General features: G+C 35.8%; 1 protein-coding gene across 2 annotated transcripts in view; it reads left to right on the forward strand.

Moving 5' to 3' along the window:
- The first annotated feature begins 7,446 nt into the window (after window positions 1-7,446).
- The window catches only part of MEGF10 (multiple EGF like domains 10), a 114,401-nt gene continuing 96,700 nt past the window's right edge, over window positions 7,447-25,147 (forward strand). Inside the window, exons 1-3 of one of the 2 annotated variants that reach the window (XM_044662215.1) lie at window positions 7,447-7,562; window positions 13,750-13,851; window positions 15,429-15,529. In XM_044662215.1, the coding sequence (XP_044518150.1) occupies window positions 7,447-7,562; window positions 13,750-13,851; window positions 15,429-15,529 (319 nt within the window). The remainder of the gene's footprint in view (window positions 7,563-13,749; window positions 13,852-15,428; window positions 15,530-25,147) is intronic. The other variant, XM_044662222.1, reaches the window with a different exon arrangement.

Genomic DNA, 25,147 nt, shown 5'->3' on the forward strand with positions numbered 1-25,147 from the left:
ATACACAGTAATGATTCCAAAACAGAAGGTAAGGGTTAAAAAAAAGATTATTAGTTTATTTGGCATAGTTGTATAAAATAATTTCTAATGTTGCCTTAACATTTCCTCTTCATTTGCTATAAAAAAATTCTTTTCTGTTTTTGATGTTGTAAAATTTCCCACCTCTTTATTACTGAATTCAAAACCCTCCTGCACAATTCAGTTGTGGTTTTTGGGTGTAGAGCAGGGGTCGGCAACATATGGCTCTCGAGCCATATCTGGCTCTTTTGAGGGCCAGATATGGCTCTTTCTGCAGGAGCCATAAAGTCAATTTTTTTTCAGGCGCTATTATAGGAGCGCGCACTGTTACAGGAGTGCGCACTGTGAGCACTATACGGCTCTCACGAAATTACATTTTAAAAAATGTGGCGTTTATGGCTCTCACAGCCAAAAAGGTTGCAGACCCCTGGTGTAGATGCACTTTTTTTTTTTTTATTGTCCCTTGCTTTTGAGAGCAACAAAGGTGAGTTTAAGTTGTAGTTTTTACCTTCCTTGGAGCACCGAGGCATTTCAAGAGGTGATTTACAAGCTACATGAGAAACTGTTTGTTAAATATTAAACATTTTTACATTAAAAAAGGGAAATAGTCTTTTGTTTGTCAATAATTTTTGATTTTGTAGTCTTAATGGTTCTACTTGGTAAATGGAATGCTTGGGTTTGAGTTAGTGACTTGGCATATAAACTTTTTAATTTGGGATGATTGTGAATGGACAGCAAATCACTGCCTGCCAGCAGTGTAAAATAATCAAATCCCATGTCTTAAATTTTTTTGCCAATGTATAATTTACAGAATAATATTTACAGCCTCTTCTACCATAGACAGTTCAGTCAGACAAAGGAGGATTTATTTCGTCACCCATATTTTTAGTGAATTGTTTTTTCCTTTTTTCCCCTTCTTTTTATGTAAAAAGGAAAAACTCAGAAGCCATTGGTAGCTTATAGTTTCTTTAATCATATAAGAATAATTTTTAATGCTTTTTGCTTTGTAATGGATTAAAAGGAAATATTAAAACTTGGAAGTAATAAAAACAAATCTATTAATTATAATCTATGTTGGACTATGTAATTAGTCCATATTTTTGCTTTTAATATAGGGAGGGAGTATTGTTCAATTGCTGTCATTGTGGTCTGGAAAAGTAGGAGTAAATCTCATCTTAAGCTCTGCTTGTGACTGGATAGCCTCTCTAAGTCATTTTTCTTATTTGTAAAAGGTAGATATCTGTGATAACTACCTCATATGTTTGTTGTGTAAATCATTGAAATAATGTCTTAAAATGGCTTTGCAGCCCTTAAAAACAATTCATGTAGGTCAAAGAATATTATTTTCAAAACCAAGTATTGTGATTTGTACATAGGAGATATTCAATAAATACTTGATAAATTGACCTGTTTTAATAAAAATCCTATTTATAAATGTTCCCAGGAATGATGATACTGTCATATTTTGACTACTTTTTATCCATAGAATATCACATTCTCTTAGATTTTGAACTGCAGTGTATCTTACAGGTCTTCCGATGTTCTTCCTCATTTTATCAGTAAGTGAACTAAACTCCTGACAGATCAAATGTGTTATCCAAGGTCACACAAGTAGGGAAATATAGAGCTGGGATTTCAACTCAAGTTACTTTAGTTTTTCCCTTTTTAATTCTTTTGTTTAGCAATCATGATATTAGATTACTGTTTAGCAAACATGATATTAGATTACTCCTTTGGTTTGACTTCATAGAAAATGCATGAACTATTTTAAACAACAAGAGCTTCATTTTGTACAATATTATTACCATACAGCAAAAAAAAAAGTCTCATTGGCTAGGCAGCTTTTCAAAATAGCATCTTTATACTTAGGAAATATGTAATACCTCCTCTTACTTGAGTCAGAAGGCAATTTTTCTGAGGGATAGCCATGTAATGCTCCCTGCTGAATATGTGTGTAGATGTTGACCAGTGACTGATGGAGAAACTCTGTGTAAGGGGCAGACATTTTGGAAGAGGCTTCAAGAAAGGTAGTCTAGGAATGCAAAGCATAAACTTTTATATGGCTACTAAGAGCCCTCAGAGCCATAAAAATGTAGGGGAAACCAGCCCCACAATAGAGTCATTGACTTCAAGGGATTGGAATCTGTAAAACTCTTCCAAATCCTACCCACTCTTTACTTTAACAAAAAAAGTTTAAAGGTAGTGAGGTGGCTCGATGGATAGAGAGACAGGCCTGAAGATCGGAAGTCGTGGGTTCAAAACTGGCCTCAGACACTTCTTAGCTGTGTGACCCTGGGAAAGACACTTAATCCCAGTTGCCTAGCTCTTACTTAATATTGATTCTAAGAAGAAATTTTATTAGCTGTTAGTGATGGCCTTTTGTGTAACTAGCATTTTCTGGGAGAATGGTGAGCTGTCTAAGTAAGCTAAGTATTACCCTTCCCTTAAGAGGCACAAAGAGGCTTTTTTCTTAACCTTTCTATTGTAATCCTACACTATAGATATTTGATGTGTGGTAGATAGATGTAATTCTCATATGATGCCAAAGGTGTGCTGACAAAGGTTTAACAACTGATTCTCTGGGAAAGAAAATGTACTTGTAATACACTTCTAAAATTAATCTACATTATTAATATTTCCTTATTATTATCTCAAGTCTAAGATAATCAACAAAAATAAGCCTGAGCCTAAGTCATCACATTAAATTTAACAGTTGACTCTTGTAAGTCAGTCCAATATATTTCCAGCATACCACTACTTATACCACTCTTAGAGATATGAGAGTATAGGAGAGACTGCCCAGATCATGGCAGTCTTTCTTATCCCTTTTCTAGCCAGATAGTGGATAGTGGCCACCTTCTTTTTCCACACAAAAGCAGAAATCCTAGTCTCCCTTTAAGATGGGGTAGCCTGGGTCCCAGATCAGAAATTGTATCTTGTCAGATGAGAGCCAGTCATATGTTTATTACATGGATCAACTATATATATATATATATGCATACATATGTAATAATTAAAATCGAGTGGCCAAATGTAATAATTAAAATTTGGTTTGACAAAAATAATAATAGTTAAAAAGAGTTTGTGGTCGCCATATATAAAATTAACTCCTTAAGTAAAAAAGTTGTTAGTAAATTTTAATAATTTAATTTAATATAAATATAGCAAAAGGAAGGAAATGTATGAGGGAAGTAGAAAATATTTCCTAGCCTACCACCCTAGAGCTCCTATCTGAAGAAATTCACCTCACTCTCCAACAAAGGCTCCCTCAAGTCCCGATCTCCAACCAGAAGTCACAGCAGTCTTTTCAGCAAGTCTTACCAGCACAGAATCAATCTCCAACACAGAAGTCCAAGGCAGAAGAATCCCTCCAATGCAGAAAACCCTCCAATACAGAAGTACTCCAATGCAGAAACACCAACAAGGAAGTCCTCCCTCAGCAAGAGCCACCAAGGCAGCAGGATGAATCAGAATGCCCTCAGCTGTCTTTTTTATAAGCAGTTTTCTCCACATCACTTCCTGTCTCTCTTGTTTCTCCTTCCTTTCACTATGGGCTAGTCTATCACATCTCAGGAACCAATCAAAGTCTACCAATTTGCCTAGCAATGCCCAGTGAGGGGAGTGCTTGTGGTCTTTTAGGACTAGGTGTTAATGACTAAATAAGTGTGAAAGGCAGGGGATTCCAAAGTCCTTGATTGATTAACTTAAAATAGACAAAGGGAATAAAAAATTCCCTTTCACATATTTATGTAGTTCATATGATTTGCTCCATTATCCAGTCAAGCCAACTACAGACTTCCCTGACAAGTGAATGAAGCCTTTCTTTTTCTAGTACAGTTTTATTTGTTTCTGCCATTAAGTATAATTGTTGACATTCCATGAAAAAGAAACATCTCTTTCTAATTTATCAAGGGCTAAGATTTCAGAGGTAGGAAAAAACATGGTACTGTGATCTTCAATATCAGAGATAAAATTTATATCTTATTTTGAAATTGAACTGCCTCATGAATAACTTTAGCTTCTTCTTCAGTTGCCTTCTAGATAAGGTTTTTATTAGGAAACAGATCTATGAATCTTTCTAGTAGCAATATAATATTAAAAAGGGAATAGATAAATGGAACTTCAGGATAGTAGGGGATTTTTTTGTATGCAAGTTTTGTCTGGGCCTATAATTTTATTAATAAAGGGATGTTTATTCAGTCAGTCAACAAGCATTTGTAAAGTATCTACTATGTACCAGACACTTGTAAGAAGGGGGATGAGAGAGAGATGGGGTATGGTATGGTAACCCCCTGGTTGATGAATAAGGGCCAATACTCCTCCACAACCACCCCTCTTTACTAGGGAGACAAAATGGGAGTTTCTAGAAAATTGGGGTTCCCTTAGATGGTTGTGCCAGGGTTAGGAAGTTAGAAGATGGTGTTCTCAATAAGGGGAAACAAGTGGGACCCCAACAAGTTGTTCGTGCCAGGCTGTACCCACAGAAGCCTTCCCAATCCCCAGCTGGATCTGGTTTAAAATGAAGGATTGCTTTCCTTCCTCCCTCAACCCCCACATTCTGTCTCCCTCACAGTTCAATTACACAGATCTGACTAGAATTAAACTAAAGAGGGTTTATTCAGGAACAACTAATGGTGGAATGAATGATGAAGGTGTCAGGGAAAGGGGTTCAGGTGATTCCTTAAAATCCCCTTATTCACTCTGTCACTGGGCAGGGTAGTAGCAGAGATTCTTCTGCATTCCTGAAAATCCCAGCTTCTCTGACCTGATCCCCAAATACTACTCTTGCACCTAGAAATATTGCTAACTAATGAGGGAATATTCAATGTTCAAGGCAATGTTCAAGGCAAGATTTGTGAGCCCTCAGGGGCTGGCTTCCCACAGAAGTTCAGACCTCCCTCGCCCAAAGTGAAGAAACTGTTGTTCAATATTCTCCACTGTGTTAAGAAACTGATAGAGATCAAGTAGAAGGGTTAGTCTTCACTGAAGGTCCCAAGAAAACTCTTCAGATTCTCTTTGAAGGTACTGTAGCCCCCAAATCCACTCCTTCCACCTTGGTTGTCCCCAAAGCTTGAGAGAAATCCTTTGGTTCTCTTCCCAGAAGTCCTTGCACTCAGGCCAATGGTCATTCTCTCCCCTTCCTCAGTGTTCCATCTGTCAAAATATATTACTTTCCTGGCTTCCTACAATATCCCCCTTTTTGCTTTCCGTGGATCTTTAACCTCAAGATCCACATGCATCCTATCTACACTACCTTATATAATCCCATTCCTATCTTAATTCCTCCTCCCCCCAAAATAACAAATCCTTATCTTGTCTTGTCTCTATGCTATTGCTATCTTCTCTAAGATGGGTTAAGAAAGATAGGTAAAGGAATAAAGGGGTATGTACTGTACATAAAATATTTCCAGGAGTAAAGCAATTTTGTAACAACAGACTGAAAAGTTTTTCCCACAAACACATGTCTAACTCATCATGCAATAATTTTTTTTTCCTTACAGATTCCTAAGTTATTCTTTCCTTGTCTATGCTTATTAACAATACTTTTAACTTGTTTCTACTTTGCATGCATATCCCATCCACTAATGCAGGGTCAGCAACATATGGCTCTCGAGCCCTATCTGGCTCCTCCTCCCAATGAGCCAGTCCAGGCAGAGCCCCAGGGGGCCCTTCAGCCCCCACCCCATATTCCAGCGCCTTCCACCTCCATCCTCCTCCTTCCGCAGACGTTTATGGCTCTCACGGCCAAAAAGGTTGCCGACCGTTGCACTAATGCAATAACTCTTATCTTATTTCTTCTTATTAGTCTAATTATGCTTTTTGCTATCTATGTTCTTACTGCTATGCTATTTATTATATTGCAGATATGTGTTAGTCTGTTAATAATCCTACTTATCTTTTTAACAACACTTAACTTTTTATTCTTATACTTTCCCTACTCTGACTAGCTAACATCTTGAATTTCCCCAGCTCTCTATTCTGTCCCTAATGACTATTTCCTAATTATCTGTAATTTATTAGCATGTCAAGTATTTACATGTTTGGGGACTATTTACATCCTACTCTACTTTTTCCCAACTTATTACAGATATTTATAAGATTTTATACTATGTACATCTTTTTGCAATCTGCATTCCAGTGTTAACTGGATGCAAGGCTTTTCAGCTTTATGTTTGGCTAAGACCTTCATGAGACTTGCTAACTATTTACATTTATGTACATTTTTATGATACAATCTTCTGACACTTGTTTATTTACACAAAGTGTCAGCTAATTATCAGTTTTCTGTTGTGTTTTGCGTTCTTTTTATGTACTGTGGATGCAACATATTTACCTTTGCTTCTTGTAGGTTGTCTTTTTTTCTTGTGTTGACTGCAGTTTCATTCTTTTTGAAGTTGTATAATGTGCATGCAATTTTTTCCCTATCATGTGATGTTAATACATGTTTTTGTGCTTATCACCGCATTACATCTTGATGGATGGACTCTCAAGTCCAGATCTGGAACTATTGTTAATTGTGTTGCTTTATCAATTGTGTTAATCAGTTGTGTGTTGATTTATGTGTCATGCACTTTTCTTAGGTTTATGTTTCTTGATCAGTGATTTGTTCTAAATGTTCTAATTGATTTGGCTTGCCTGGCTTCCTACACACTGTATAAAGTCCTGGAAATATAAAGAAAGGCAAAAACAAGTCTTTGCTCTAAAAGAATTCATAATCTAATGCAGAAGGGTCAAACACAAAGGCTATATGTGACCCATTACACTCCCAAATGGAATGAGAACCAGATTAAGTATAGTTAGGAAATATTTAACAAAATAAATGAAAATACAATAAAATTACATTTTAAAACTAAGTATTCAGTCAATATGCAGTCTGCAGGGATCCTTATGCAGCCCACATTTCTATTTGAGTTTGATGCCACTTGTCTAATGGATACTAAAACTCCCTCTACCAATATAGATCAACAACTGCTCTTTATGTTATAACTTAGAGTAGCCTGAAAGTACTGAGAGAGCACATAAGTGAGTTGACCAGGGTCATAGAGACAGTATCAGTGGTACAACTTGAACTTTGGTTTTCCCAGCTCCTAAGCTGACTCTTGGTCCACTACTTACCATTTTCTTTATTATAAGTACTAGTGGTTATTATAACAATCATTTATGACATACATACATATAAATATTTTAATTAACTATGAACTCCTAGATTACTAGCTTCATATGAGAAATCAGTTACTATACTAAACCTTACAATCAGGTTATACTTATATTTAATAAATTTATAGCTTGTTATTATTATTTTAGTTAGTTATAATGACAACAGATCCCTATTGGTTAGTGTCCTTTAAAGAACACTATGTTAGCCATTTTGAATTTAATAATTTGAGTATGTGTTTTTTTTCTTACAGATTATCTTTCTGGGGAAAAATGGATGTTTACTTGAATTCCTTCTTGGACTTTCCTTTTATATTATTTTACCTTTGGATTAGAATGACATTATCATTGAATCTTGAAGACCCTAATGTTTGTAGCCATTGGGAAAGGTAATATTTCTTACAGCAATATGAACTTAATTTCAAAGTAACAACCCTGGTGCTTATGTTCCTTTTCATACCATGAATTCAGTAGTATTAGGCATTAATAAGGAAAAGATTAGGTATTTCCACAAAAGCAAACAAAGGGTAAAATGAAGGAGGAAGGATTTAGCTGTTTTTAGTGGAGATGGGCTGGTCCTTTCTTCACAGGAAGTACTTCTCCAGATGATGGCTATAAGGGCTGAATTAGAAGTGGGCCTGGTAATCTGGGAGTTTCTGTCACTCTTAAGGCTCCTGGGCCCATCAGCCTATTGACAGTTGGCCAATAGTTATTGCTGGTTGTGATGAGAAAGGTGAGCGTCTTTTCTTCAAAGGTCATTATTTTACCTAATCCCCCTGGTTGAAATCTGGACACTAATCATGTCAATAGTATTAGTAAAAGATGATTATTGTAATATCAGATTAGAATAACAAGATAATTTGATAGAAAAATATAATTAATGTCACTGGAATTTGACTCAATATGATGATGCCTTTTCTTTGAATCTAAAATTTTGCTAGGGTCTTCCCTTCTCCCCCTCTTTTCCAGGTAAAATTTTTAGTAAGTTAAAATGTGCAGGTGCAAATTCATCAATTCAATATTAAATTAAATCAAATGATATCTAGCTAATTGACTCTTTCAATGAGTCCAAAAAGATTAAACAATAAAACCATCATTTTTTCTTCTCTTTGAAAGTAGTGATAAACCATAAGCCTAAATTCTTGTTATAATATACTCAAGCACTGCTAGTCAATGGACAAATTTAGAGACAGAAACAGAAAATAATAGAATTTGAGAATGAAGACACCTTAGCAATATAGTCTAATGTATACTGAAAGAGAATCCCAATTATGATAAACTTGATAAATGATCATTTTCCTCTACTTGGAGATCTCAAAAGAAAGGAAAATTAACTTTTCTAGGGAGAGTCCATTCCACTTAGGGTCAGCTCTACTTGATAGGAAGTTTTTGCTTATTTGTTTTTCCCTGTTACCAATTTCAAATTTACTTTGCAATTTCTATCCTTTGATTTTGGTTCTTCCCTCTGGACACAAACAGAACAAGCCTTATCCTTTCATATAATGACCTTTTAAATACTTGAGCACAGCTATCATATCCCTCCTGAGCCTTATTTTCTTCAGGTTTAATATCCCAAATTTCTTCAGCAGATTTTTATATCCAAATATCTTGGTTGCCCTCCTTAGGATTCTTTCCAATTTATCATTGTTCTTAAATTGTGCTTTTCAGAATTAAACACTAATAAAATTTTTTAAAAATTGAATCATAAAAATTATCTCCAGATGAGATCTTAAAAATGATGAGTAGAAAAGGATTATCTCCTTTTTCCTAGAAGATATGCTTCTCTTAATATAGCCTATGATAATATTACCTTTTTTGATTGTCACATACCACTGATGATTCATATTAAGCTTGAAATCTACTAAAATCACAGATTTTTTTTTCTAGAAAAATTGCTATTGGTTTAGGGAACCTGTCAGTTTTGGGGAAGTTGAAGAAAGTTGGACACACTAATGTGTTATTAGTAGAAGTGTGAATTGGCAGAATCCTCATGGAAGCGTGTGTGTGTGTGTGTGTGTGTGTGTGTGTGTGTGTGTGTGTGTATCAAACAGAGAAGCAGGGAAAGATATATAACCCAATGTAAAGTAAGTGGGACCAAGGAAAAACATAGGTCTAAGCAATATAAATGGAAATAACAATAATAAAGCAATTAGGAAATACTGTGTAACTGAAACATTGTGGGACAACCAAATATAAAAGACTTTGCTACTAAAAGCAATGATCCAGGACAACTCAGGGATTTACAATGCTACCCACATCTAGAGAAAGAACTATGGGAGTTAAAATCCAGAAGAAAACATGATTTATCACTTGTTTATATGGGTGTATGATTTGGGGTTTTGGTTTTTAAGATTATTCTATTACAAAAATGAATAATATGGAAATAGGATTTGAGTGATAATATATGCCTAGTCATGTGGAAAAAAAGATACTATGAAAATATATTTACTAAGTTTGGGTTTTGGTTTTAAAAGATTATTCTATTACAAAAATGAATAATATGGGGGCAGCTGGGTAGCTCAGTGGAGTGAGAGTCAGGCCTAGAGACAGGAGATCCTAGGTTCAAACCCGGCCTCAGCCACTTCCCAGCTGTGTGACCCTGGGCAAGTCACTTGACCCCCATTGCCCACCCTTACCAATCTTCCACCTATGAGACAATACACCGAAGTACAAGAGTAAAAAAAAAAATGAATAATATGGAAATAGAATTTGAGTAATAATATATGTATAGTAAAGAAAAAAAGATACTATGAAAATATATTTACTAAGCTTGACCCTACCAAAGATACCTCCATTTAATTGGAAAATTAGAAGACTTATGGGTAGAGAACATGGCACATAATATTATATATTTTTTATATGTTGGTAATTCTGCTGAATTTTTCCTTCCTTTTTATTCCCCCTTTATTATTGGGGATGAATCAAGATTATCTCCTGGAAAAACATTAGGGATATATAAGTAGGAAATGTAGGTGATATAAAAATAAAAAGATAGCAGGGCAGTTGTAGCACAGTAAATAGAGCACCAGGCTCAAATCTGACCTTGGACACTTCCTAGCTCTGTGACTCTGGCAACGTCACAACTGCATTTGTCTAGCCCTTGCCTTTCCGTCTTAAGATCAATACTGAGACCTAAGGTAAGAGTTTAAAAAACATAAAAGATAGTATTAAAATTTATTTAAAATACATCCTGTCAGATGATTTCATTTCCTTTTTAATATAATCTTAGAGTAAGTTCATGGGCATAGGATTGCCTAAAAGATGCTTCAAGTCTGAATATATGAGTATATTGGTATAAAATATTTGACTGGGGAAAAAGGTCATATTGTAGCAAAGAAGGAAATCAATAAAGATATTGACATTTGTAAATTATTGTTTCATGGAAGCAGCTTTGGCAGACATGTCAATGGATCAGAAACTCTAGAGGACAAAAATTTGTTTTGGTTTGTATAGTCTAGCATTTTATAGCTTTTCTAATGTAAAAATCTTCAAAGTTAGTTCACCAAAATTTAAATCTATATTCACTTGAAGAAATCTATTTGTTCCTCCTAAACTGACACCAAACCTCAATACAGATAGCTTTGAATTCTTTTTTACAGAATTTGAGTGAAAAGGCTGGATTTAAAAGATGTAAGAGAACATTTAATTTACTCTCTACATTTTACATATGGGAAAGACAAAACTCAAAGCAGTTGTTAGTTTTTCAATCATTAAGTGGCAGAATTAGTACTTGAACATAGGTCTTCTGACTCTGCCGCAAAGTGGCATAAAAGGTTGGTTGTACTGATTACAACTGTTAGCTTTGGTAAAACTTAAGGAAGACTGAAAAAGCAAAATCCACTATTCTTCAGAGGGAGAAATTCTTCAGATGCCTTTAAATCATTTTTAAGAAGATTCTTCATGCAGCCAGTCAGTAAACATTTAAGAAAAGAAAGAAAAAAGGAAAGAAAGAATGACAGAGGAAGGCAGGCAGGAAGGGTGAGCCTACAGTGTGCTGGTGAGATGCCTAAAAGGTACCATTGCATTTTTTTTTTTCTTTCTGAAATAAGATACAAATAGAAAATTGAGTCTTTGTAACAGATTTAAATTTCCCCCTTTTTGGAAATAATGAAGAAAAATGTGAAGGAAGGGGGCCTAGCAGTACCAGATATTAAACTATACTATAAAGCAGCAGTCATCAAAACAATATGGTAGGGGGCAGCTGGGTAGCTCAGTGGATTGAGAGCCAGACCTAGAGACGGGAGGTCCTAGGTTCAAATCTGGTCTCAGACACTTCCCAGCTGTGTGACCCTGGGCAAGTCACTTGACCCCCATTGCCTACCCTTACCACTCTTCTGCCTTGGAGCCAATACACAGTATTGACTTCAAGATGGAAGGTAAGGGTTTAAAAAAAAAAACAACAACAATATGGTACTGGCTAAGAGACAGAAGGGAGGATCAGTGGAATAGACTTGGGGTTAATGACATCAGCAAGACAGTGTATGATAAACCCAAAGAACCCAACTTTTGGGACATGAATCCACTATTTGACAAAAACTGCTGGGAAATTTGGAAAACAATATGGGAGAGATTAGGTTTAGATCAACATCTCACACCCTACACCAAGATAAATTCAGAATGGGTGAATGACTTGAATATAAACAGGGAAACTATAAATAAGTTAAGTGAACACAAAATTATATACCTATCAGATCTCTGGGAAAGGAAAGACTTTAAAACCAAGCAAGAGTTAGAGAAAATTACAAAATGTAAATTAAACGGTTTTGATTTTATTAAACTAAAAAGCTTTTGTACAAACAAAAACAATGTAGTCAAAATCAGAAGAGAAACAACAAATTGGGAAAAAATCTTTATAACAAAAAACTCTGACAGGGGTCTAATTACTCAAATATACAAGGAGTTAAATCAATTGTATAAAAAATCAAGCCATTCCCCAATTGAAAAATGGGCAAGAGACATGAATAGGCAATTTCCAGGTAAAGAAATCAAAAGTATCAATAAGCACATGAGAAAGTGTTCTAAATCTCTAATAACTAGAGAAATGCAAATCAAAACAACTCTGAGGTATCACCTCACACCTAGCAGATTGGCTAAAATGAAAGAAGGGGAAAGTAATGAATGCTGTAGAGGATGTGGCAAAATTGGGACATTGATGCATTGCTGGTGGAGTTGTGAACTGATCCAACCATTCTGGCTGGCAATTTGGAACTATGCTCAAAGGGCTATAAAAGAATGCTTGCCCTTTGATCCAGCCATACCATTTTTGGGTTTGTACCCCAAAGAGATCATAAATAAACAGACTTGTATGAAAATATTCATAGCTGCGCTTTTTGTGGTGGCAAAGAACTGGAAAAGGAGGGCATGCCCTTCAATTGGAGAATGGCTGAACAAACTGTGGTATATGCTGGTGATGGAATACTATTGTGCTAAAAGGAATAATAAACTAGAGGAGTTCCAGGTGAACTGGAAAGACCTCCAGGAACTGATGCAGAGCGAAAGGAGCAGAGCCAGAAGAACATTGTACACAGAGACTGATATACTATGGTAAAATCGAATGCAACGGACTTCTGTACCAGCAGCAATGCAATGACCCAGGACAATTCTGTGGGATTTATGGTAAAGAACGCTACCCACATTCAAAGGAAGAACTGCAGGAGAGGAAACATATAAGAAAAACAACTGCTTGAACGCATGGGATGAGGTGGACATGATTGGGGATGTAGACTCGAAACTACCACACCAATGCAACTATCAACAATTTGGAAATAGGTTTTGATCAATGACACATGTTAAAACCAGTGGAAATGTGCATTGGCCATGGGTAGGGGGTGAGCGGGGGGTGAAGGGGAAAGTAGGAGCATGAATCATGTAACCATGTTAAAAAGGAATATTAATAAATGATTAAAAAATAAAAAAAATTTCCCCCTTTTTTGTGAGTTAATCTTATAGGTTTTTCTTTAGCCTTTATGTTGAAACCATTTTTATATGTCTTCTTAAAAAAATTCAATCAATTAATTAATTAATTTAGAATATTTTCCCTTGGTTACATGATTCATGTTCTTTCCTTCCTCTACTCCCTCCCCCTTCCTATAGCTAACAAGCAATTTCACTGGGTTTTACATGTATAAATCTAGATCTATTTCCATAGATCAATATCTATTTCTATATTATTAATGTTTGCAATAGAGTGATCGTTTTGAGTCTATATCCCCAATCATATCCCCAACAAACTATGTGATCAAGCAAATGATTTTCTTCTGTGTTTGTTGAAACCGTTTTTAGAAAAGCTCTGTTTGGCCAAGTGATAGATCTTTAATGTTGGAAATACCAGGCTTTATTGGTAAACATGAAAATAACTGCATTTTATACTTATGGTACTTGTTACATGTCTTATAAACCTTTTAACTTTCTCTTTCAAATAAATAGTTTAAAAGACTAGGAGATCTTCTGTTAATAAGTAATCTACATTTGCAGTAAGGATAATTTATCTAGCATTTATCTCTAAGAGCTGATACATAAACATCTGTGTAAAACAGGAAGATGCTGATTTATTTTCCTAATTTTTTTCTTTTTCAGCTATTCAGTGACAGTACAGGAGTCATATCCACATCCCTTTGATCAAATTTATTACACGAGCTGTACTGACATCCTAAATTGGTTTAAGTGTACACGACACAGGTAAAGGAAGTAAATATATGCTTCTGAGTTTGGCTATGCAGACACTGAGTAATAGAACATTCTATAATTTATAATGTGAAAGACTATTAGAGAAAAGGAGTTTTTATTTATCCAACAATTATTTATTGAATTCTGTAACCTCCAAAAATACAAATATTATCCAAAAAAAGGAAAAAGAACAAGAAAAAAAAGTCTGGTTTATACAAAAAAAAAAAAAAAGTGACCAGAGGGTATGTGTGTGTGTGTGTGTGTGTGTGTGTGTGTGTGTGTGTATCTTTGAATGTCAATAATTCTTGATGATTGCTGCTGGTGAAGAATTCAAGGGCCATTACCTTCTCAAAATTCCTACCTATTGAAGAATGGCAATGTCCTCAGAAATTAGATCTTTTCAAGGGAAGAAAAAACACAAGCCAAGGAAACCTTTGGAAAAGAGACTTAAATCCTCTCCACCATGAGGCCAAGCAGAGGAAAGGAGAATTCTCCTCAGTTCTACCTCCTAGAAACTAGTCTGCGTGGGACTTGGAGTTTCTAAACCATAGAAGTTACTTTGGATACTAGAGAGATGTCCCCAAAAGTACCAATCCTGAAAACTATTCAGTCTAGAATCTCATTCCACTCCCAGACAACACATTTGGAAGAACCTATTGAAGTTTTAACTGCTAATTGGTTTGTTTTTTTTCCCCAACACCTCCCACTTTAAGGGCAACCTGGTATTCATTCCAATCAAATTTGTATTCCTGGCTCTCTACTCTTCTCTTTTATCTCTTCTTTCCCCTTCCTGCCATTCATTTCCATTTTTATGTAGTGTTCCCCCATTAGAATTCAAGCTCTTTGAGGACAATGATTATTTTTTTTCTGCTTGCATTTTTATTCTGACTTTAGTACATTAACTGCCAATTAACAAGTGCTTGTTGACTTGATTTGACCATGATGAACCAAGCATAGCGAATAATCAGTGCAACTACATGGGATGTTGTGGGTAAGAAATAGAGCCACTTTGCTGGACTATGGAATTTAAAATGGAAAACTGGGAAGATGGGTTGGGGATAGGTTGTGAAAGTTTATATTGATATATATGGTAATAAGGAAGTCACCAGTTAGAATGCAAGCACCTTGAGAGGAAGGATTGCTTCATTTTTTGTATTTGTAGCTGAAATATCCATCCTAATTCCTGACATACTATAGGCACTTGAAAAAATGCTTGTGGATTGATTTATTAGAAGTAAATAAAATTAGTTTCATTGATGCATCTAAGAAGTAATTTTAATGAGATAAAGAAATAACCTACTTTCAATGTTGCTGATCTTTGAATCCATGTATACCTTACCTTAAATTGGCTGGATGAACTGCTTATTAATGAAAGAAGTAAATACAATGATATTGGTCAAAAATACCATTTTAAGTTTCTTCCTAATAATTTTGTACTGTTTTACTTTCAGTGTTGTATACTACATCTAATACAACTGAATTTAACAGAATGTTTATCTTAAACTTTTAACTAACACATTATCCCAAATCAATCCAAATATAGAATAAAAAATAACAACTTGAATTTTTTTCCCCATTTCTAAACATAGAATTAGTTATCGTACAGCCTATCGACATGGAGAAAAAACTATGTACAGACGTAAATCCCAGTGTTGTCCGGGATTTTATGAAAGCATGGAAATATGTGTTCGTAAGTATAATATTTTTTCACTTCAAATTCTTAATTTTATCAAATGTTGGAATGCTTCTGGTAATGAGTCTTTAGATTCAGGTCAAGAGGCATCAAGAGGCAGTTGACCTTCCTTTTGACATTTGTCTGGGGCATTCTTAGGTTGCAAAACTTAAGAGAAGTACAAAGTCTATTTTCCTAGACAGCCACTCAATTTCAAATGGTTTAGCTCAAGGCAAACAGTGGGTGAAATAGAGGGATTGTTCAAATAGATTATTCAGGACAGTTGTAACCAGTTTAACTACAATTATTTAACAAATATCTCTTTAAAAACTGATGAGCAGTCATTAGAATAGGTCACAGAGCAGGTCAATGGCCTGATTTTTCTCTGAGCAAGTGATATAAAGAAGCATGGGATAAGCCAGCTCTTTCCCTTAGAGAGGACTGTTGAGACTTGGTAGAATGCTATATAATTATTTTCTCAGGACTGCAAGTGTATCTCTTTACTCTTCTTTGTTAATGGCCCTCTCTCTCCCCTACTTTTTAATTCATGTTGAGATATTTAAAGAATAGCTCGTTATGTAAATTAAGAATAATTGGCATTTATAGAAGTATTTTTAGGTTTGGAAAGTGCTCATAGAAAGCATATATAACATTATTTCATTTGAACCTCATAACAATTCTATAAAGTGAGAAATATGATTGTCCCAATTTTATAAATGTGGCAACTGAAGCTCAGAGATGTAACGTGATTTAATTATTATCACCAACAATAGAATGTCAGAGGCAGAATATGAATCTAAGTTTCACTTGACTAAATACAGTGGTTACTATTCATAGTTCTGCCTCTAGATGCTTAATTAAATTATACATTACTATATTAATAACTTATAAATTAAAATTATAGAAGTCTGTGAAATAAATGCTATCTTTTTCTAGGATTACCTAAACATGTCCTGGAAGGAACCTTAAAGATCAGTTAATTTAAGTCTCTTACTGTGCATATAAAGAATAAGTGCCTCATCCAAGTGCTTACAGTTAGTAAGTGGCAAAAGTAGAATTTGAGTTACAGTCCTAAATTCCAACTTTAGACCTCTTTCTGCCATACTATTCAGCTTTCTATCTTATTTTTCAAAAATATTTTATTTTCCCAATTATATGCAATACTTTTTAACATGTTTTCCAAAATTCTAAGATCCAAATTGTCTCCTTTCCATCGCCTTCTTTCCCTGCTCCCTAAGATGTTAAGCAATTTTATCTAGGTTATACATGTATTACCATGCAAAACACATTTCAATATTGGTTAAGTTGTGAGAGAATACTCATATAAAAGCCAAACCTTAAAATAAAGGTACACATAAATAAAATAAAGTGAAAAATATACATATTCAAACTCCATCAGTTCTTTCTCTGGAGATAGATAACATTCTTTGTCACAAGGTCATCTGAGATCATGATTACTACCCATGCTTTTTTTACTTCAGTTGAAACATAATAGATTCCTCTCTGGCCCTTTACCTTTACTCTGTGTGTGTCTTTCTACTTCAAATCTGTTTCTTGTAAACAACACATCCCAGGATTCTGGCTTTTTATCCATTCTGCTATCTGCCATTTATGGGTAAGTTCATATCATTCATATTCACAGTTATGATTACTAATTGTGTATCCCCCTCCATCCTATTTTCCCCTTTTGATCCTGCTCTTTCTCTCTCCTTAATTTCTTATGAATTTCTCACAAATGGTTTGCTTCTAACCACTGCCTACCCCAAATCACCCTCCTTTTTATTAATACCTGTCCCCATTTTCTTATTCTTCTACTTCTCAAAAGGATATGATAGATTTATTTCCTCTCTGAGCCAAATCTGATGAGAGTAAGGTTTAAACATTGCCCATCTCTCATCCTCTCCTCCCCTGTAATAATATTTTTATGCCTCTTCAGGTGAGATAACTTACCCCACTCTACCTCTCCTTTTCTTCTTCTCAGTACAGTCCTCTTTTCTACCCTTTGATTTGTTTTTGGATGTTATGTCATCATAGTCAACTTAAGTTGACTACTTAAGACCCTCTGTCTATGTATACTCCTTTTAAGTGCACTAAAAAGGATAAAATTCTTAAGAGTTACAAATATCTTCCCATATAGTAATGTAAACAGTTTGGCCTTATTGAATCTCTTATTGAATGCCTCTTTCCTATTTACCATTTTATGCTCCTCTTGAGTTTTGTATTTTAACATCAGATTTTTCTGTTCAGTTCTGGCCTTTTCTTCAGCAATGCTTGGAAATCCCCTATTTCATTAAATAACCATTTTCCCTGAAAGAAGATACTCACTTTTGCTGGGTATGTGGTTCTTGGTTGTAAACCTAGCTCTGTGCCTTCTGGAATATCATATTCTAAGCCCTCCAATCATTTAATGTAGAAGCTGCTAAGCTCTGCATAATCCTGACAATGGCTCCATGATATTTGAATTGTTTCTTTCGGTAGCTTGCAATATTTCCTCCTTGGCCTGGAAGCTCTAGAATTTGGCTATAATATTACAGAGAGTTTTCATTTTGGGATTTCCGGAGGTGATTTGCACAGTGTTTTAATTTCTGTTTTTCCTCTTATTCAAGAATGTTAGGGTAGTTTTATTTGACAATTTATTTTAATGTGATATCTAGGCTTTTTTTTATCATGGCTTTCAAGTAGTCTAATAATAATAATAATAATAATAATAATAATAATAATAATAATAATAATAATTTTTAAACCATTACCTTCTATCTTAGAATCAATACTGTGTTTTGGTTCCAAGGCAGAAGTGGGGTAAAAACTAGACAATGGGGATTAAGTGACTTATCCAAGGTCACATAGCTAGGAAGTGTCTGAGGCCAGATTTGAACACAGGACCTTCCATCTCTTGGCCTGGCTCTCAATCCACTGAGCCACCTGGCTGTCCTTCGTCCAATAATTCTTAAATTATCTCTCCTGGATCTGTTTTCCAGGCAGTTGTTTTCCCATGAGATATTGCATTTTTCCTTCAATTTTTTCATTGTTTTGATTTTTGTTTCATTGTTTCTTGATGTGTCATGAAAATATTAACTTCCACTTGCTCAATTCTAATTTTTAAGACATTCTTTTATTCATTGCATTTCTGTACTTCTTCTTTCCTTTTGTCTAATTCTACTTTTCAAGATGTAATTTTCTTCCTGCATCACTTTTATTTATTCTCCCCATTTTTCCTTTGCCTCTTTTGATTTTTCAAATCTTTTTTGAGCTCTTCTAGAGCCTGAAACCAACTCCCATTTTTCTTTGAAGTTTTGCATGTAGCTGCTTTGATCTCATTGTCCTCTTCTGAGTTTGTGCCTTGCTCTTCCTTGTCTCCATAATTTTCTGTTAGGTTTTTAAAAAAATATTTGCTTATTTTCCCAGCCTCTTTCTTGGCCTTAGATAGAGGGAATATTCTCTTGAAGTTCAGTATTTTATTGCTGCTTCCCTCAGATCTAGCTCTGGGTGTTATAAGTTTTAGTTCTTCCAAGATGGTATGATGGTCTGTGGACTGAGAGCTCTGGAAGCCACCTCCCACTGCTGATTCAGTTTCCTGCAGGATATGTTGTTGGTTTGCAAGGCCAGGCACACTGTCAGGGCTCAAGGCACTCAGGCTTTTCTAAGGTTAGAGGCCTTACCACTGGCTTGTATCAGCCAGGTACACTTTGGACTCCTTCTGCTGGGGCATAGGGCCTCCCTAAGGGCTTGTGCAGGGTTTAAGGACTCACCATGGGGTCTATTCTAGGGATAGGGGGCTTGCCACAGGCTTGCCCTTGGGTTAGGGTCTTCACCAGTAGCTTGCACTGACCAGGGGCAATGCTAGTTGCCTTGTGTTGGAACTCAGACCTCACTGAGTGGTTTGACCTGAGGCTCAGAATTTAGAGGTTCCCTAAAGAATGGGTTTGCTCTACTGTTGGCTTAGGCAGGGTCTCTGGATCTCCCCATTGACCTGAGCCTGGGTTCTTAAGGGTCTGGACTAAAGTCAAAGATACAGTCTGAATAGTTATTGATATATCCTAGAAAATTTCACGATTTTATATTGGGAACCCTGATATATTTAGAGAAAAGCTTTGTTTTTAATCAGTCAACTAAGAAAAATAGTTCTTTACAAAGTACTGAGATGTCAGTTATCCTTGAATTCAGGATGTTGAAGAAAGAAATGAGATTTTTTTTTCCTATCCTTTTTTGTAATCTTATCCTATCCAACTTCAGGCTAGACTGGAATGAGGAAGAGCCTCTAACTCCCAGCTCTTTTTGGGCTTTTTAAAAGTAGTTATTTCAGGAATTTGGGGAGCTTTTCCCCATCTTAATAATTGAGTCAGTTCAATCAGAATAAGGTTTCCATCATAATTTAATAATTATTCTCAAAACTTTTCCTGATAGCACTCCATCCAGATTTCTGCTTCCATACTCATTTTTGCCATTTTTTGTGTACATTCACTATTTGGAAGGCAGTTATATCCTCCCTTGGTTGGGAATTTAGATTTCCAGTATCTTGAACATCTTTTTTCATAAAACTTAAGTGAAATCAAACATAGGTTTCATTAGGAAAAGGTTGGGAGTCCCAATATGAAAGAAATAATGGTTTTTCCATCCTAGACTAAATGTCACCTGTGTAGGATTGATCTTAACAAGTCAATGTTTTTCTATATTTGTTTGAAGAGCTATTATGGCCTGATGAATGCTGGTTTTTGTGAAGATGCCATGTACAATTGAGTAATAGGTATACCTTCTATTCTTATTCTATATTCTCCAAAAATTTAATTCTTTTAAAATTAGATATTTTCCAGAATATCTAACTCATTTAAATTGTTTAAGTTGATTTTGTCTTTCTTTTCTCCCTAGGTTTTTTTTTTTTAATGGAGATGGGGGAAATTGAGGTCCTTCATAACTATCACTTTACTATTTCTCCCAATAATATATTTAATTTTTTCCTTGAAGCATTTTGATGCTATTCCATTAGTTTTTTTATATAAACCTATATATACATGCACATATATGAGTATGTATAGTATTAATATTAATTCATTATGTATGATATATCATCTTTTAGCAAAAGTACCTTCCCCATTTATCTTTTAATTAATTCTACTTTTATTGCTGCTTTGTCTGAAATCATGATTGCCTTACCCGCCTTTTTTACTTTAGCTGAGACATAATAGATTCTTCTTCAGCCCCTCATTAAAATTATGTGTCTTCATGGGTTGATGCGGGCATGGTTGGGGATGTAGACCCAAAATGACCACACCAATGCAACTATCAATAATATGTAAATAAGTCTTGATTGATCACACATTCGAAAACCAGTGGAAATGTGTGTTGGATGTGGGTGGGGGGAGTGAAGGGGGTGAAAGGGAAAATAAAAACAAGAATCATGTAACCATGGAAAGTTTTTCTTAAAAAATAAAATATTAAAAAAATTATGTGTCTTTCTGTTTTAAGTATATTTCTTGTAATGAACATATTGTCAGATTCTGCTTTCTACTCCATTCTTCTATCTTTTTCCATTTTATGGCTAAGTTCATACCATTCATATTCACAGTTATGACTATTAATTGTGTGTATAATTCCTTCCTGTTTTCTTATACTTTGCTCTCTCTGTTTCTTGTTCCCTTTAAAAAGGTTTGTTTTGCTTAATTATTCCCTTAATTTTCCCTCTTTTTTTCCTCTTTTCCCTCCCTGCTTTTTTCACATTGGGCAAAAATGTATTTCTATATCCAACTCTATGTGTGATGCATACTCTTCCCTCCTTTGCCTGGTTTGGATGAGTAGGTGGTTAAAGCACCTCCTGTTCCCTGTTCCCCACTTCCTTTTATAGATTTCTACATGTGTACCACATTTATATGAGATTATTTTCCCCCTTCTTTTTCTCTGCCTCTCTTCTCCATTGTATTTTTCTTTGTTGCCCGCTTCAGTCTTCTGTCAAGATCATCAAAACATAACAGAATCACCATTTGGCCCTCTAATTACTCTCCCTAAAATCTCTGATCATGAGAGCACAAGGGATACTTGTATCATATCCCAATATGTAAACAATTTAACCTTTTTTTAATGCTTAGAAATAGCAGAAAAATCTTACCTCTTTTTGGAAGATCATTGTGGGAATTGGTCACTATCTTATTAAACCTTTCAGATTCCTTAAGTTGGGGAGGGAAATAAGTGGGGAGATTCCAGAAGACTCCCTTCCTGAAACTGAAGGTCTGGGCTGTCCATTATAAATAGATCATGCTTCCTTTGGGAACATTGATATATAACTCATCATCACATCTTCCAAGGAAAGGATTCATCTTTGAATTACAAAGGCTAGGAATATTACTACCAATATTTATATCCCCCAAATTTTGGTGTGTTGTCTTATTGTTGTCATTACCCATAATAAGAATTTAGTCATGTTTACCTTTTTGTGAATCTCTTTACAGCTGTGTTTGTATGTCAAATTTTCTACTCAGATCTGGTATTTTCACCAAGAATGCTTAGATGTCTTCTATTTCATTTAATATTTATTTTTCCCTCTGCAGGATTATGCTTAGATTTGCTGGGTAAATTATTCTTGGTTGTAAGATTAGATTTTTTTTTTTTGCCTTCTGAAATATCATACTCTAAGCTCTTTGATTCTTTTTTTTTACACTTTTTCCTTCCTTTCCTTACCTTCTATCTTAGAATCAATACTATGTATTTGTTCTAAGGCAGAAGAGTAGTAAGGGCTAGGCAATGGGGGTTAAGTGATTTGCCCAGGGTCACACAGCTAGGAAATGTCTGAGGTCAGATTGAACTTAAGACTTCCTGTCTCTAGGCCTGGCTCTCAATTCACTGAGCCACTTTGATTCTTTACTGTTGCAATTTCTAAGTCTTGTGTGAGAATCACTATTGTTTCTCAGAACTTGAATTCTTTCTTTCTGGCTGCTTGCAGTATTTTTTTTTTTGCCCTTGACCTAAGGATTCTGAATTTGGGATATAATATTCCTAGTAGTTTTAATTTTGGAATTTTTTCCCCTAGCAGGTGGCAGTTGAATTATTTTCATTTCTGTAATTCTCTGGTCCTAGGAGACCTAGGCAATTTTATTTTATTATTTCTTACAATATGACATCTGGTTTCTTTTTTTTTTTAAATGAAGTCTTTCATGTTGTCCAATAATTTTTTAAGTTGTCTTTTCCTTGATTTTTTTTTCAGATTAGTTGTTTTGTCTATGAGAACTTTTACATTTTCTTATATTTGTTCAGTCTGTTAACTTTTTTTTAAATGTTTCTTGGTGTCTATTGAAGTTATTAGGTTCTGTTTGGTGTATTCTAATTTTCAGGTAGCTACTTTTTGGGGTAAGGTTTTGTATCTTATTCAAAGCTATTGATTCTTTTTCTTTTTTCTATAGCTCTCATTAATTTTCCCATTTTTTCCTACTGTTCTTACTTAGTTTTAAAAATCAGTATAGCCTTTGAAAAAACTCTTTCATTATATGTTCCAGGAATTCCTATCAGACTTGTGCCCATGCTACCTTTTTTTGTTTTTTGTTTGTTTTTTTTTTAATTGAAAAATGCTAATAGATGGTTTGGTTTCAAATAATTTCATTCTAAGTTTGTGTTCAGAGCTTTTCTGTGACCACAATAAGCTCATTATGGTTGAATTATTTTCATGTTTTCTGTCTTCCAACCTACTTCCTAACTTTGGATTTTATGTGTACTTCTGAGGAAATGTCTGGATTAAGCCTTTGTCTTCATGTGTCCTTCTGCTGTTTTCTTGGGGTATTCAGCATGGTGTTATTCCAGGATCTCAGGAACAATTCAGGCTGGGGACATGCAAGCTTTCAGAGTTCCCAAAGGTAAAGTCTTCTGACTACTCTCCTGGTCTGAGCTCTGCAATTTCCTAACACAGGTTCAGGTCTGAGCAATATCTCTGTCTGAATTTCCCTTATGCCAGACTCAGCCAATAAGAACCTACAGAGTTCAGAGCAAATGAACTGCAGGCACTTCTTTGGCTTGAGATTCATAGCCTGATTATTCTATTGCAGACTCTAGCATGAGATAGAGTAGATATAAATATAGAGCTGAATGGAGGAATTGCTTCTGGGATCAGAGCTACAAAGCTACTGTCAACCTCTGAACTTGTTCCTTCCACAGTACACAACTGGAGCCCATAACCATTCCTTTCCACTTCACTTTTACTTCTAGGAACAGGTGTTCTCTTCAGTCTGCTCCAGATCTGTGACATGGGTCTGGGTAGTAAGTGACAGAGCTGCTAGGTGGCACCTGTTCCTATACTGTGGGGTAGTTTAGAGATCCCTTAGAGTTTTTTTTTCCTACTCAGGCCTTCTCCCAGTACTGGTGGTGTAATGGTGGGGCACCAGGGATGTTAACTATTATTATTTAAATGTAATCTAAATGGTTTGTGGGTTTACACTGGGTTGAAGGAGAGACAGGACCAACCAGGATAGGGAGACCAGGGTTTACTGCCAAGCTGTTAATTGTCACAGGAATGGCAATTAGGCCCAACAGTCACTCAGCCCTCCTAGGCTAGGGTCTGTGGAACCAGCAGACAGAAGGTAAAAGTTTATAACAGTTTAATTGAGGGAAATAATAATGAAGGATGGGAATAAGGGATTATATACTTACAACCTAAGGGCAAACCACAGGGGCAAGGGAAGGACCTGACTACACTATTCTATTGACCTAAACCAGGCAGGGCCCAAAGGAAGCAGTACTGAAGTCACAGGGAAAGCTCCTCCAAACCTGGTTCCATCCAGATTTGGTCAGCTCAGCTAAAGGGCCTGAGGATGGCTTTCAATTGGGGTCTCACGGAAAATCCAAGGATGGTCACAGGATGCCAAGAACCAACTCCACCAGGTGATCCACGGTACCCACATAGGGACAGTGAGTTTGCAATGCTGTCCACCAGATCACAAACCACTTCCCCACTTGGTGCTACTCTGCAGGTCTGTTGTCCACTGCTGAAAGCCTCCACCTCTCAGGATCCCAGTGAATCTGGATGCAGTTTTTCCCTAACTCTGAGATCTCCCAGAGTTAGCAACACTTATGTCCCAACCACTAATAGAGTCTCTCTCAGAGCACAAGCCCGACTTCCTGCTCCTTCATTCCATCTTGGAATCCTCCAGCCCTTCCTGCTAGGTCCAACACTAATACTAAATTAATCTTCCTCACAACACCCCTGTCTGGGCTGGGGACTGCTACCTCTTCCTTTCCCTTCCTCTACCTTCCTCTCTCCTTTCCATCCTACCATCCTACCTCCATCCCTTCACTTTCACCACACAGAACCTTACTTTCATCAGAACTGGCTCAATGAGAGAAAAACATAGGCAATCAACTGAATATAGAGAAAGCTATTGCACCCTATGGGGAAAGTAGGAGGAGAAGAGAAAGGGGTAAGACTGGTAGAAAAAAAGGGCAAGTCGGGGGAGGAGGAAGTCAGAACATAAACAGGGTGAATAGAATAGAGAATAATACACAATAATCATAATGGTGGGGGAAGCTGGGTAGCTCAGTGGATTGAGAGCAAGGCCTAGAGACAGAAGGTCCTAGGTTCAAAACTGGCCTCAGACACTTCCTAGTTGTGTAAGCTTGGGCAAGTCACTTAAGCCCCATTGCCTAGCTCTTACCACTCTTCTG

This window comes from Gracilinanus agilis, chromosome 1, assembly GCF_016433145.1.
Source record: "Gracilinanus agilis isolate LMUSP501 chromosome 1, AgileGrace, whole genome shotgun sequence".
Taxonomy (NCBI): Eukaryota; Metazoa; Chordata; class Mammalia; order Didelphimorphia; family Didelphidae; genus Gracilinanus; species Gracilinanus agilis.